The 15,314-nt window shown below is 41.2% G+C and overlaps 1 protein-coding gene across 1 annotated transcript in view; it reads left to right on the top strand.

The window, feature by feature from the left end:
- Positions 1-15,314, top strand: part of LOC122797804 (SCO-spondin-like) — a 4,708,783-nt gene that overhangs the window by 2,367,245 nt on the left and 2,326,224 nt on the right. The window contains exon 55 of the mRNA XM_044066325.1: positions 11,341-11,505. Within this exon, the coding sequence (XP_043922260.1) occupies positions 11,341-11,505 (165 nt within the window). The remainder of the gene's footprint in view (positions 1-11,340; positions 11,506-15,314) is intronic.

Raw genomic sequence — 15,314 nt, 5'->3', positions numbered from 1 at the left:
GTACTTAGGTTGTGATTGAACAGGGTGCTCAGTGACAAAGCCAGTTCTTGCTGGAGATGGTGCAGAATACATCCTGGTATACTATCAGGTCCCATGGAAGATGTGTTCTTTGCCTTGGATAGGGCCTGTAATACTTGATCTATGGAGACGTGAGGTGTGTGACAAGTATTGGGATGTCAAAAGGGCCTTTGAGGGGGACAGGGGTTGAAGTTTGTGCTGAATCTATCTGCTAGCATTTTAGCTAAGTCCACAGGATCAGTGTAAGTGATACTGTTAAGTACTAATTTGGAACAAACCTGGGCTATGCTATGGAGGTTCCTGACATAACTAAAGACTTTATGGTTTCTCTTTGTTATGGAGGCTAGTTTTGATTCCTAATTGGCCGTGGAGGTTTTCACTAGTGATCTAATTTGCTTGTTGAGGCTACGGAGAGACATTTTCCAATTTGGAATTTGTTTCCTTTTACCCTTGGACAACAGTTTCTTCTTTTTGTTGTAAAGCCTGTTGATACAGGATGTCCACCAAACAGGTTTGTGTTTCCTTGAGGAGCAGGTTTTAGTTCTGTTGGGTATGGCTGAGTCCATGTAGTTGTACAGGTGCTTCTGTACTGCATTGGCATACTGTTCAGCATTGTTGTTTGCATCCTCTGAGGGGGGCTGTGGTGAGAAGCTACAGACACCCTCCCCTAGGTTATAATCAGCTTTTGAGAAGTTTTTTAGCTTGAATATGGCTGGGGGGTTGGGTAGGATAGAAACTTCAAATGAGACAGTCTGATGATCTGATGTCACCAGGGAAGAACATACTATGGGAGTGGTACAGCGGTCACCCACGTTGGTGAGAACCAAGTCCAGAATGTTATCTTCCCTTGTAGGGGATGAGATGAGCTGGTCATATGGACGTAAGGCATACCAACAGATGTATTATGCAGAACTTTTATCGGCCTGGGACTGCAAAGGATGTAACAGGGTACTGCAGGACCTGTGAGCAGTGCCAAAAATAGGCAAGGCAGGAGACAAGATCAAAGCTCCTTTGATGCCTTTGCCTGTGATTGAGGAGCCATTTTAGAGGGCAGCTATGGATATTGTGGGGCCTCTGAGTACCCCATGTTCCATAGGGAAGAAGTATATCCTAGTGGTAGTATCTTATGCTAATAGATACCCTGAGGTGGCTCTGTCCTTCATCGAGGCAGAGAAGGTGGCAAATGCTTTCTTAGAGATTTTCAGCAGGGTAGGTTTCCCAAGAGAAATACTGACTGACAAAGGTGCCAATTTCATGTCAGACCTACTGGCTTGTCTGTGGGAGTGATGTGGGGTGAAGCACCTAAAAGTTACCCTAACCACCCCCAGACTAATGGTCTTGAGGAGAGGTTAAACTCTACACTAAAGACCATGCTAGGGGCATTTGCAAACCAGTTTAAGAGAGAGTGAGAAAAATATTTGCCCCATCTGCTGTTTGCACACAGAGAGGTACTCCAGGAATCCACAGGTATTTCAACCTTTGAGTTGGTGTATAGGTGTAGGGTGAGGGAGCCTTTAGATTTGATTTGAGATGAATGGGAGGGTGAGTGTTAATCCTACATGGAGTCTGTTGTTGCATATGTACTAAACATCAGGACAAGGCTTAGGTAGCTCTTGGGCTTGGCCCAGGAGAACCTGGCAGACACCCAACAGCAAAAAAGGTCTGGTATGACAGGAATGCTCGAGCCCAAGAACATGCTGTGGGATAGCAGGTTATGGTTCTCATTCCCTTCAGACACTGCAGGCAGCTTGGGAAGGACCCTTCAAAGTGGTAAGGAAGGTCAGTGATGCTAACTATATTGTAGAACTGCTAGGCAGGAGGTAGGGGCATGGATTTTACCATGTTAACATGGTGAAGCCGTACCATGATAGGGAGGCCCTGATGTTGAGTATTTGCAATAGGAGGCAGGAGGAGTATGAGGAGGATCTGTAGCTACATCAAGCCAGCCAGCCGAATGCCAAGTTACTAAGATGGAGCCTAGGGCTGCTGGCGTATGACATGACAATACAGCATTGTAGTTGGTTCAGCAATGCCAATGCAGACATGTTCAAAAGACAGGGTATGGGTTAATGCATTCCCAGACAGGCTCATTCCTCTCAAGCTATGTTTCTCAAGGGTTACATGACAAACTAGCTTGAGTCTTCAAAGGGGGAGAGATGTGACAATGTGAGGTATTGGGTGGTGCAGTGGTTAATGTTATCATCTCACAGCAAGAGATTCTCCAGTTCAATTCTCAGCTGGGTGCCTTCTGTGCGGTGTCTGCATCTCCTCCCTACATTTGCATGGGTTTCCTCCAGGTACTCCGGTTTCCTCCAACATTCCAAAGAAATGCATCTGGAGCATTACTCCCCAGGCCTCCACTGAAAATAGGCTCTGTCCTAGTCGGACTTTCCTGGTCAATAAATGTTAAATAAATAAATTGCCAGCTATGCCAGGATAAGTGGGGCAGTGGATGAGAAGCATATGCCAGCTAGCTAGCTGGAGTTTTCTTAATAATTATATGTCATTTGTATATTAAACTGATTTGTACAGATGCTTGTGTTGAAAAATGTATTTGTAAAACTGCTTGTATTAAAAATGTACCAACAGTGTGTCCTGCTGGACAGGAAGAGAAATACACTTGCATGTCAGACTTTATTATAACTGTTGAATTAATATATTGTAATACCGGATACTGTAAGATGGAAGGTTAATCTTAATCCAGCTAACTTTGAAAAATAGTTGGAAATTAAATTACCTGATAGGCCATAAAGATTGTATCTTAACAGTTCAAATTGCAGCCAGAGACAAAATGTCTGGGAAAACAAGGACTAAAATTCAGCTGTATTGTCTCTAGCAGGGAACTAATTGCTACCCTAGAGGGGTGGAAGTGTTGAAATGGATTTAGGACTTCCAGAAGCTGCAACAGATCATACCAAAGCTGTGTGTGTGTGTGTGTGTGTGTGTGTGTGTGTGTGTGTGTGTGTGTGTGTGTGTGTGTGTGTGTGTGTGTGTGTGTGTGTGCGTGTGTGTGTATTATTGTATATATATTGTATATATGTGTATATGTGCAAGATTCTGGTTCATTTGCTAGGAATGGGAGTAGTATGGGAACAAGAAGTCCGATGACCAGATGTGCATGATGTCATTCTGTAATCCAGGACAAAAAATGATGTTTTAATACTAGATGAAACTGAAGTCTCAGAGCAGTCTGTTTTTGGAACTTGACAAGAAAGGACCCCTCACCTACTTCATCTTGCCTTGCTCTAGTAAGTAACCAGGTAATAATAATTATTTAAATCAGTCGGGAAAATATAGTGATATTAGTTAAGTACTGTTTTTCTGTATCTGTGTGACTCTATTCATCTGTGTTATTTTAATAATTCCTGTGATCCAACCTCTGGTGTTTATTGTAAATAGATATTTAGTATTTTCATGTTCTTTTATTACTTATTATTAAATATATTTAACATTTTCATTGTAGCTGGTCCTTTAGGGAATATGTTTACCTTTGAGATTACTTATATTTATTTGGTGATACTGTGGCCATTCCCGAAAGCCTTAACACATTGGTCAAAATGCTACCATTTGTATTTGTATTAATTTTACTTAGTATAATTGGGTACCCTTGTGAGAGCCTTAGAGTAGCCAGCTTTGGGATGCCTGGTGGTAGTAACTACCTTCTAGTCTGGGCAGAAGATGGCATAGCTAGTAAAACTGTGCAAGCCATCCCCAGATGTGTGTGTGTGTGTGTGTGTGTGTGTGTGTGTGTGTGTGTGTGTGTGTGTGTGTGTGTGTGTGTGTGTGTGTGTGTGTTTGTGTGTGTGCACATGTGTGTGTGTGTGTGCACGCGCACGTGCGTGAGCGTGTGTGCAAATCAAATGTGTGTCTCATTTGCTTGGAACAGGGACACACAGTACTGGTTTCACAGAGAGGGTGGTGCAGTACTTGGCATTGACACTCGGCTGAGGACTCAGCTCTACAGCTGTGCCAGTGGGGAGTCTTAATGGGGAGCTGTAGAGAGAGTAAAAGTCATACCCCGAACTGAGTGCATCCCTTACGTGCTCTTAAGGGAAATTGTGATTGATGCAGAGAATTACATCTGGAAATAGTGTGTTATCTATTTTTGTTCCAAGTGAACATCTCTCCAGTGTCAGTGTTGAGGATTCAGGCTCCTTGATTACTGGCCCAGACAGGGGATGTCATATGTGTGTCATGGTGCATTTCAAGTGCGTCATACCATTATTTGCTTATTAAATTGTACAGTTGAAGGTGGTAAGAAATTACAGAGGGCATGACTAATGGTAATTTGGCTTCTGCAGTCCCTCACTTACCTCCTTTATATGCCATTAGCAATGTTTTTTTTTTCTTGTCTGTTAATAAAAAGATGCTGTTCCTAGAGCTGTAACTTCCGTGTAAAAGAATAATGGAATAAAATGTTTATTGAGATAAGCATATTGAAACTCTGGTTGGAATTCATAGACAACTTAGATAGTATCGAAAGCCTTAGAAATCGCTTTGCAAATTCAACAAGGCTATCCAGATTTATTGTCCCAATCACAGGTCTGCCTTACTTAACACAAGAGGTTTGGTGCCACATGTAAATGCAGTATCTGTGGGTGAGACCTATGCTAATTAGGTCTATTAGCATTCTGGTGCACTGATTTGGAGGGTAAATTGCACAGCGTGGTGATTCCAAGATATCCATATTAGGCAATTTCTATGCAGAGCATCGCACAAAAAGGATAATTGTATACAGTGGTTTACCATTCACCTTTGTATTTCAGTGAGAGGGAATCCATGCATAGTGAAGCAAAGGTTCTTCACTTTATCCATACTGTGGATCCAGGTAAAAAGTCCAGTGCAGTGTGTAGTACAAGAGGCTATGCGGGTGCGTGTGTGTGTGTGTGTGTGTGTGTGTGTGTGTGTGTGTGTGTGTGTGTGTGTGTGTGTGTGTGTGTATGGCTATGTTTGTTGGGGGGGTGGTGATAGGGTGCTCATTTTAACAGATTCATTAACATGCAAGTTCTCCTTTAAGTAGATGTATCACTGCCATGAATGTGCATGGCTGTGAATTGGTTAATATTAGAACAACACAACCTGGCATATCTGTGCAGGGCATGTTGCATCTACTGCAGTCTTGGCTATAAATCAGTGTCTTTCTGCAACTGAATAGGCATTACTATTGTTAGAGGGCTGGGAGTTGTTAAGGATCTTACAGTACCTAAACATGTTCTACACAGGCTACTGACATAAACATTTTATCCTTGCAACTCCATTCATCATTACCTGTACTATCCCTGCACTATAGCACCCTAAAAAGTTGTACTGATTCAAGTCTGCCATTGAACATTTTTGCTTCACCTTTTATAGCACAAGCAGTGCTCATTTTAATGATTGAAATCTACTAATTACTAGTATCTGATCAGCTGCAGAAATGTGGTTATAAAGATTGCTTTGGACATGAGTTACTTTACTGTTTCTGTGTCAAGTGATTACACACTGAATAATAATAACATATGCAGTAATTACTTCTATAATAGGCAATTGCAGTCCCAACGCTACCTGCCTTAAATATCATTAGCAATGCATTTTTCTGCCTGCTAAAAACCACATAGTGACTACATATAACCTTTGCTTACATTTGCAGTTTAATTGCTTCCTCTATATAATCAGCACTGTGAACTGACAGTGATATTTAAACAACAGTTGATTTATATGCCTGTCAGTAGAATCCACTGGCACATGTTTGGTATCCAAGAAGGTATGACTAATCCTTGTTTTCCCACCTCTCCTCGACTAGTTTAGACCAGTTTACAGGCATTGCTGTATTCTGGGCTGTGGTGTAGTTCCTGTGTTGTCCATTACCTTACTTGGATAGAAGGAAGTTTCTTTGCTCAACAGTGGGAGTGGGGAGCCTTGAGCAGCCTACCTGTCCCTGTAGGAAGTGACCTCAGCACAAGAGCTGTAGTAATTGGTTGTTTTGGACCATTTCTAGCTCTTTTGAAGTTCCCTGTTTAAAATCCTCCTCTGGGCATTTTTTTCTGGCTATACTACTCAGACAAGCTCCTCGTGGTCCTGCAGAGTGGTCCTAGCTACAGAGAACTCAGAAAAGCGACTACTTTCTGGATATAAGTATCTTTGCTGTTTTTTTACTTGAAATAGCTTTTACCCTAAACAAGCTTAAACTGTTTTTTTAGCTGTTTGCTGCATTATTTTAAAATCTGCACTTAAAGTTACTTTTTAGTCAAATTTGATTGAATGTTTGTTTGTTTAATTTAACTGTTGAGGCTGCCCACTAAAGTGTGCTAGCCTGTGTAACTGATTTATTACTGTTTCTGCATTTTCTGTGTGTTTCTATCTAAAAACAAATAAAATAAAAAAATAATCCTTGTTTTCCCGCCTCTCCTCGACTAGTTTAGACCAGTTTACAGGCATTGCTATATTCTGGGCTGTGGTGTAGTTCCTGTGTTGTCCATTACCTTACTTGGATAGAAGGAAGTTTCTTTGCTCACCAGTGGGAGTGGGGAGCCTTGAGCAGCCTACCTGTCCCTGTAGGAAGTGACCTCAGCACAAGAGCTGTAGTAATTGGTTGTTTTGGACCATTTCTAGCTCTTTTGAAGTTCCCTGTTTAAAATCCGCGTTTGCATGGTTTTGCATGGTTGTGCGCATAGCGCAGCGCCGGTTAAACAAGGTTAAACTTCTTCTGGCTCCGCCAAATCTGCTCTTCAAATTTTCCCTTAAGGAAGCTCTACTCTTAGTATAATCAGACTACTCGCTATATTATAAGCCTAGCACTTGTTCTCAAAACTTCTCTACTAAGTAAGCACTCTCGTACTAAGTAAGCACTACATCCACCTACCACCCCTGTGAATATCCACTTCCCTTAAAGGCACAGCACTCCCTTATACTGTTCTAGCATGTCGAGTGATAGATTACTGGCGTCCTCTCCAGTTCAGCTGGTTAATCTGGGTATCTTGAGACAATGCTACAATTGTCTCATGTACACAGACAACCCTCTCCTCCTCCCAACAAACACAAATACATGTGAGAGATGCAACTATATAGCCAAACTGGAGGCTGAACTCTCTCAACTCAGGGCTGGCATGACCAGACAGGAGGAGATGGTAACCACACACACAACAAACCCAGTCCCACATAGACCTACCACAACTGCAAACCAAACACATAAAAACACAAAGACATACTCGGAGGCTCTAATAAAAAAACTTGCCAAAACAACAGAGGCTCCCAAAGCAGACATCTAAAAATCCACCACCTCAAAACAAAACACATGCAACACATACTTCAATAAATCAGTGTGTCAATCAATCACAGCCCTTAAGGCAAAACACCATGCCTGATACACTAGTAATAGGTGACTCTATAGTCAGACACACTGATGTCCCGCTTACCAGGCTGAACAAGGAGAGGGTGACTGTGAGCTGCCTATCGGGAGCTAGGATCCGCCACATAACACACGCACTCAGGTCACTCCAAAGCAAGTACAAATATGACTCCGTCATTGTCCATGCTGGCGTGAATGACCTGAGACGTACCTCCCTGGACTACATGAAAAGAGACATAGAGGAGCTCTCTGATTATGTAGCCCAGGCTGGTATGACCCTGACCCTGAGCAGCATCTTGCCCTCACCAAGAATGATGCCACAATACAAAGACAAGATGATCAGCTTTAATAATTGGCTTAAGTACTGGTGTCATTCTAAGGGGATCCAATGTCTGTCTGCCTGGGATGACATGTTGGACAAGCCACGCTGCTTCAAGGGACGGCTTGCACCTGTCACCACTGGGCTTCCGGATATTGGCTAAGGCTCTTGCCACCCCATAGTGCCTTTTTAGGCAAGGCTCAAAAGACAAACCCACCTCCTTAGAAAACAAAAATGGAAAAAAACTAAGGGTAATGCTGCTCAACGCCAGAAGTCTAAATCTCAAGATGCAGGCACTCGATGCACTCCTCAGTATGGAGAACATCGACGTCTGTGCAGTAACTGAAACCTGGTTCAAGGCTCCTGAGAGCACCCCAGCGCTACCAGGCTATACCTCGTATCATGCTTTTCGGCCCCAAAACCCAGGCCGAACCCCAAAGGGAGGGGGAGTGTCCATATTCATCAAGGACACCCACACCTCCAGGTTAGTAGCAACACGTGAAGCATCAGAGACCATACAGGTGCAACTAACCATAGGCAAAACTGCTATACAACTGGTAGCATGTTACAGACCACCCTCCCAATCTCAGGAACCCCACTCAGCCTTCCTGAAGACATTGGAGGATATAAATATATCACAAAATACCATCATACTGGGAGACTTCAACTACCCAAACATAGATTGGGTACATTATTCTAGCCCTAACACCCTAGCCCAAAGGTTCCTGGAATTCATAAATTCAAATGCACTGGAACAACTAGTCACCTCTCCCACTAGTGGAGATAATATACTAGACCTGATCATCACAAACATGGGGACAAAATGCTCCACACCGGAGGTATACCCCTCACTAGTGAGATCTGACCACAAACTAATCACCCTGGATATACATAGCCCACCTCCACCCCCAGCACAAAAGACCACAGTGAAAAACTTCTCAAAAGCAGACTTCACTCTTCTTAAGACTGAGATGGTATCCTTTAAGCCCACTGGGCCAGTGGATACCACATCCCACAATGCCGAATCCTTCACAAATGCTTTCTACGGACATCTCCAAGAATGCATGGATCATGCAATCCCAAATAAATCCATGTCCCTCTCCACCAAAGGCAAGCGTCCTGTCTGGTGGACCTCAGCCATTAACAAATTGTATAACAAAAGAAGGAAGCTACTGCACGACAGAGCAAAATCCCATAAAGGGAAGACACCTCTGATCAACACTAGCAGAAAACTACGTTCTCTCATAAAAACATCCAAGGCCAACTTTGAGAGAAAAATCGCTAAGGACACTAAAGATAACCACAAAGCCTTCTTCAGCTATGTTAGAAACCTGGTGAAACCCTCAGATATGCTCAGAGTTAGTTCACAACAACAAAAATACACTGAACCCACAGACATTGCCAACATTCTGGCTGACAGGTTCAGTGCAAATTTCTCCCCTCCTCACCCCCAAAAGAAGAAATACTTATCCCAGCTGAATGTAATCTCCCTGTCATCTCAGATGTCCAAGTGAGAACCGCCCTCAACAAAGCTAAAAACACAGCATCAATGGGACCTGACGGTATCCCGGGTTGCGTGCTACGTGAACTCCAAGAGGAGCTAAACCCGCACATAAAAATGCTATTTAACCTTAGCCTTACTACAGGATATGTACCTGAACACTGGCGTACAGCAACAGTGGTCCCACTTCACAAAGGGGGTACCTCTACAGACCCTGGGAACTTCCGCCCCACAAGCTTAACCAGCCTGGTCTGCAAAGCTATGGAAAGAATCATTATGGAACTCATAAACAGAGACATAGGGGACCTACAGACACTTGATCCCACCCAGTTCGGCTTTGTAAAGGGCAGATCCTGCCTTTTGAACCTGGTTGACTTTTTCAAAACAGTCACTAGAGCCATTGATGAGGGCAAAGCAGTCCATACAGCCTACCTGGACTTGGCTAAGGCCTTCGACACAATACCCCACTCAGGCATCATAGATAAGCTCAACAGCTTAAACGTAAACCCTTATGTCACTAGATGGGTTGCAAACTGGCTAAAAGACAGAACCCATAAAGTTAAAATCACTGGAGCAATGTCAGACTCAAAGCCAGTCACAAGTGGTGTCCCACAGGGATCTGTCCTGGGACCCCTCTTGTTCGGCATTTATTTCTCAGATGTTAAAGCAAACATGGGAGGGTTGTGGCTGACAAAGTTCGCAGATGACTGCAAACTAGGCGCCATAGTCGATACACCAGCGGACACATACTTCCTACAAAAAGGCCTCACAGAAACGGACAACTGGTGCCGGAGTCATGGCCTTAAACTAAATGCCAAAAATGTATAGTCATCCCCTTTGGGAAAAACAAAGTACCCACAAATTATCACATAGACAGCAACCCACTGAGTACAGAAAAAGTAATCAGAGACCTAGGGACCCAAGTCGACAGTGACCTCTCATTTGACACCCACGTTGCCAAAGTGGTTAGAAAAACATTCTACCTTGCACACCTTATCATGAAGGGATTCACATCCAGATCCAAGGATGTCATTGTACCCCTATACTCCTCCCTCATCAGACCCATGATTGAATACAATGCCCCATTTGGTATGTACCTCACCCAGCATTTGCAACAGCTGGAGAGACCACAAAAGTACCTCACCAAGAGGATCAAGGGTCTCCAACATATGTCTTATTCTGCCAGACTAAAGAAACTCCAGCTCTATTCAGTAGCATACCGCCTGCTCAGAGGTGATCTCTGCCTGACATACAAGGCCATGTCCAATCAGGAACTGATGGACATGCTCCACCTCAAAAAATCCAAATCCATCAGGACCACGAGAGCTAAAGACTTAAACCTCGGCACAAGTATGAATAGGACATGCTGGAGGGATAGATTCATAACCCAGAGGCTTCCCATGCTATGGAACAAGATCCCAGTTCATATTAGGCAGAGCCCCTCACTGACTCTCTTCAAGAGAAATCTTGATGAGTGGATGGGAGATCGTAGGTTTACCACAGGGGTCACATCTGTGTCACTACTAGACAGGGGCACAGTAAACTAATTCTATTATATAAGGGGACCTTCATTGTGTCACTACTAGACAGAGGCACAGTATTCTAAATCTATTCTGTGCATTTTTGTACCATTTCATGGGGTGGCGAAAGCCACATCACTATGGCTAGGCTTACAAATGCCCCAGGGCAGATAGCCTAGTAATAAACTATGAAACTATGAAACTATAGCTAATGTATATTTTTTTCTTTCTTCTCCTCATCAAGTATCTTGATCATGCATTTACAATTCTTGTAAAATTTGGTTGTTTATTAATTAATCATGTAAGCTGCTGAACTGATGACTTATTCTGTTACAGGAACTTTTATTCCTGGGTTTAATCTGAGAATGTGCCTCAACCTGCAAGGATAACCTGGTCAGATAGCAAGTTAGTTAGCTATATGGATGGATAGATACACAGACAGACAGATAAGCAAAACTCCTGCAAAAACAAAAAAAACAACTTTAAAAATTATTTCATATTGCATTTATACTGGTTATGTAAAAACAAAAAAACAGCCAAATATTTAATTGGCTTTCTCTCAAAACAAATTATGCTCTATTAATATAAACTTATTAGGACAGAATGTACATAAATGTGAATATGATGTGTCTGTCATATGCATCTGTGGTTACAGGTGACTGCATCTTATCATCGTGGAGTGCCTGGAGTAGCTGCACTAAGACCTGCGGCATAGGCAGAAGGTTCCGGCAGAAGGAGGTATTGAGGAAAGCACTTCCAGGGGGCAAATGTCAAAGTGCAATCTTTGACAGCAGGTCCTGCTTCATCCAAGCCTGTCCAGGTATCGCAGAGAATTCTGAATAATATGTATCATGAAATAACTCTGTAACTCATACTGAAATCCCTTGCCTCATAACTGATTGGCCATTCAGCTTAGTTATATAATGTTTTATTGTTATGGCTTATGAAAGGGAATTTTGATTGTGTGCTTAAGTACAGTTCTACCTTTCAAATAAATTACATTACTTTGATCATTAAAATGCACAGTTGAAGGTGCTAAGAAATTACACAAGGCATGCATAATGGTTATAGTGGCTTTTCAGTCCCAACGCTACCTGCCTTAAATATCATTAGCAATGCATTTTTCTGCCTGCTAAAAACCACATAGTGTTCCTGAAACTGCAAGGTCTAAGCTACAAAACTACATATAACCTTTGCTTACGTTTGCAGTTTAATTGCTTCCTCTATATGATCAGCACTGTGACCTGACAGTGATATTTAAACAACAGTTGATTTATATGCCTGTCAGTAGAATCCACTGGCACATGTTTGGTATCCAAGAAGGTATGACTAATACATATGCTAATATTCTAGTTACCCAACCTCAGTGGGATAATGTGACATTCAGCGGTACCTCATAATAACGTCCTGTAAATGCATGCAGTCATTTATTTAACCCCCATCAATGCATTATTGCTATTACTAACATATCTATGTTATTTCAGTTTTGTAATTTTTGTAATGCTTAATAGAAAACAACATGGTCCTATGCCAACTGTATAACTGATGGACAGGAAGGCTATATGTTCATCATGTTGTGTTTTATTTTAAAGTGTCATAAGGAAGGTAGAAATACTGCATTATCATTCTGAGCCACGTAGATAATTTCATTCATTAACTCCAGTGCAGTAATTGGAATGTTAGTGCACGAAAAACAATTGTACATCATAAACATGGTTGATATTTTTCCATAAGCAAAAGCTTTAGCTGGACTACATTAATAATATCACCATGTATTCAAAAATAGAAAAATGAATTAGTTGTGCTTTTTATTTTTATAGCACTCTTCTCACAAGAATAATCAAGTTAGAAATATTGAAGTGTTGTTCATTTTTGCCCCACACCTGTTTGTTAACTGAAGAAAAATCACATATTTACTGTCATGCTTACCATGCACATTTCTTCAGCCTGTCGTACAGGGTCTGAACTGAACATCTATATGCAGTACATGCTGCTGCTATAATCTGCTGGGAAGCGGAGTACAACATGAGTTTCACAGATTTAAGTTTATTGTTTTATTATATTTTTTGTATCTGTTGATGGGTTGGATTGACTGTTCAGGCAGCCATGACCTATGCTTGTGGTAGAATTTGCCAGTGAATACATTTCTTGCTCATTCAGAATTATGAACATCATTGTTGAGATGTACTTTCATTGTACAGGTATTTAGTTATTACGGTTAATTCAGACAAAGTTTCACAGCTGCAGAGCAAGGTGTCCTATAGACTGAAAAAGTCAACTAAACATAGTTCACAAAATCTGAAAAAAGTCATTCTAGATGTACAAATACTTTGCATTTAAAAAGGTAGACACTAGCAGATTATTACTTTGAGATGTAATACACTGAAGTTGAAAAAATAGGTTAGGATATAAAAGTAATTTTTGTTAACTGTGTTTTCAGTTTCATTCCTTCCACTAAATTATCAGCAGTATAAACTGACAGTGACATAATTCATTAACAGCATCTGATTGATATGCCAGTGAGAATCCACTGGCACGTTAGGTAACCAGGAAGCTATGACTAGGATACATGCTAATATTTTAGTTACCCAACTGTAGTGAGATAATGTGACATTCAGTGATATCTCATAATACCTTGCTATAAATTGATGCAGGTCCTGTTTCCTACAGGCCTGTCTCAGTATAGCAGATAATTAACTATATGTATAATTAAATAAAAGCACTGTTCATGATAATTTCTCTCTGGTTTGTAGTACAAAACACATACCACATATCTCCAAACTCCCAGTGTGTCGTTGTTTCTTGAGCCCCCCCACCCCCATTTCATCATCATTGTGTTCCACTTTGAAGTATAGGTTTCTGCTTGTGCCATGTATAGGATCCTTAACTGTGTATCTCTGAAATTAATCTGGCAATCCCAATCCGGTCTTGTTGTACAAGAAGAATTAACTTATCCCACTTGACTCTTGCCATCTTTCCCTCCCAGTCAAAATCTTCAGCTCTTTATTAATTGCTATCCACAACTTCTCCTCTGGTTGATAAACATGTGCCTGACCCGTGATTAAGACTAAAGGGACTAGAACTTCCAAGATGGCTGCACACTAACAGCTTAATTCTAGCTCTCCCATTGTGAAAAAAGAAACTCAGTAGAGAAGGACAATAGACTTATGTTTATGGATACATTTCAGTAACTGACTAGTAAGTGTACTGCCTGGATACCAGGAAAAAAAGAAATACAGAGGACCTGGAAAAAAAAATCAGCTACAAAAAGTGAGGAAGAAACACTGACTGGGGAAAGTTCTGCAGCTGTTCAGCAAAAAGCAATGCAACCTCCAGACATGAATTCCAGTAACTTACAGGAATATATAAGACAACAGCACACAGACCTGGTTAAAATAAATGAAACACTGATGGAGTATATCAACACAAACAACAAAAGGCTGGAAAATGGAAGAAGCTTTAAACAAATATTCAGATGAGGTGATAAAGCTTTAAAAATCAGAGGTCAAAATGAAGAAAAGGATGGCTGAATGCAAGACTACTCGGGAAGAAATGTTTCAATAAATAGTAGAGTTAGAGGACAGAGCTCATAGGGAAAACCTGAGATTTTCATCTATACCAAAGAAGCTGGAAGGAATAGACTACATTAATTTTATGAAAGTGCAAATAAGTAACTGGACTGGTATTCCACAGCAGGAGTTGTTCGTTGAAAGGGCACATTGTGTGTATGTTCCAAACCTTGCTATGAGAAGGATGCAATCCTACCAGAAGAAGGAGTTGATTTTGACAAAATTGTGGCACAAGGACAAAGTACCAAAAGTGGGAGACAGCTAAGTGTTAGAGGAGAATGATTACTCATTGTACACCAGGCAGAAGAGAAGCAAATGTATTCCACTATTCAGGGAATGTTGAGACGCAAGTGTTAGATTCAAACTGCTGTACCCAACTGTCTTCAAAGTAGTCTTTTCTGGAGGGACAACATCATTTTTTGATGAAGTACATGGTAAGGAGGAAATACAAACGTTTGTCCAACAAAAAGTGAACTGTGAAACAAAGAGATTCTGCTTTTTGTTTTTCTGGTAATAAAGACCACAGAGAGACTGTACCTGTGAAACTTATTCCCGTGTTTCAACGGAAAATGGAGTGAAGGAAGGGAGCACGAGAGTTGAGGAGAAGAGTTGAGAATATGTTGGAAATTAAGCACTGACAGGATTTGAGAGATGGAGATTAACAGTAATAAAACCAGTAACTTAATGTGGGATTACAATGCAATAATTATATGTGTGAAATATGACAGAACAAGAAAATCTGGAAATATTGGATTTTTTTTCCAAATTGGTTGGACTTCCGGGGACTCTAAAGCTTATGTCCTACTTCCTGTCATTAATGTTCAAAAAATGCTTTGGGTAAGGGAGGAAGAGGGAGAAAGTTAACTGTAAGTAATATTTTTTATTAACACTATTTATGTGGTGTATGGTTTTCATTGCATGCTATAAAGTAGAGTTTTCTCAGTTATTTTTAAGTGTAATGGGGATTGTAAACAAATGCTGCTGTTTTGTTTTTCTTTTCTTTCTCCCTTTTCTCTTTCTTCTTTTTCAGTTTTAAGAAATGTAGGCAATGTAATTAAAA

The sequence above is a fragment of the Protopterus annectens genome, chromosome 3.part1 (assembly GCF_019279795.1).
Source record: "Protopterus annectens isolate FY-2018-M chromosome 3.part1, PAN1.0, whole genome shotgun sequence".
Taxonomy (NCBI): domain Eukaryota; kingdom Metazoa; phylum Chordata; order Ceratodontiformes; family Protopteridae; genus Protopterus; species Protopterus annectens.
This window is presented reverse-complemented; position numbering and strand designations above follow the sequence as displayed.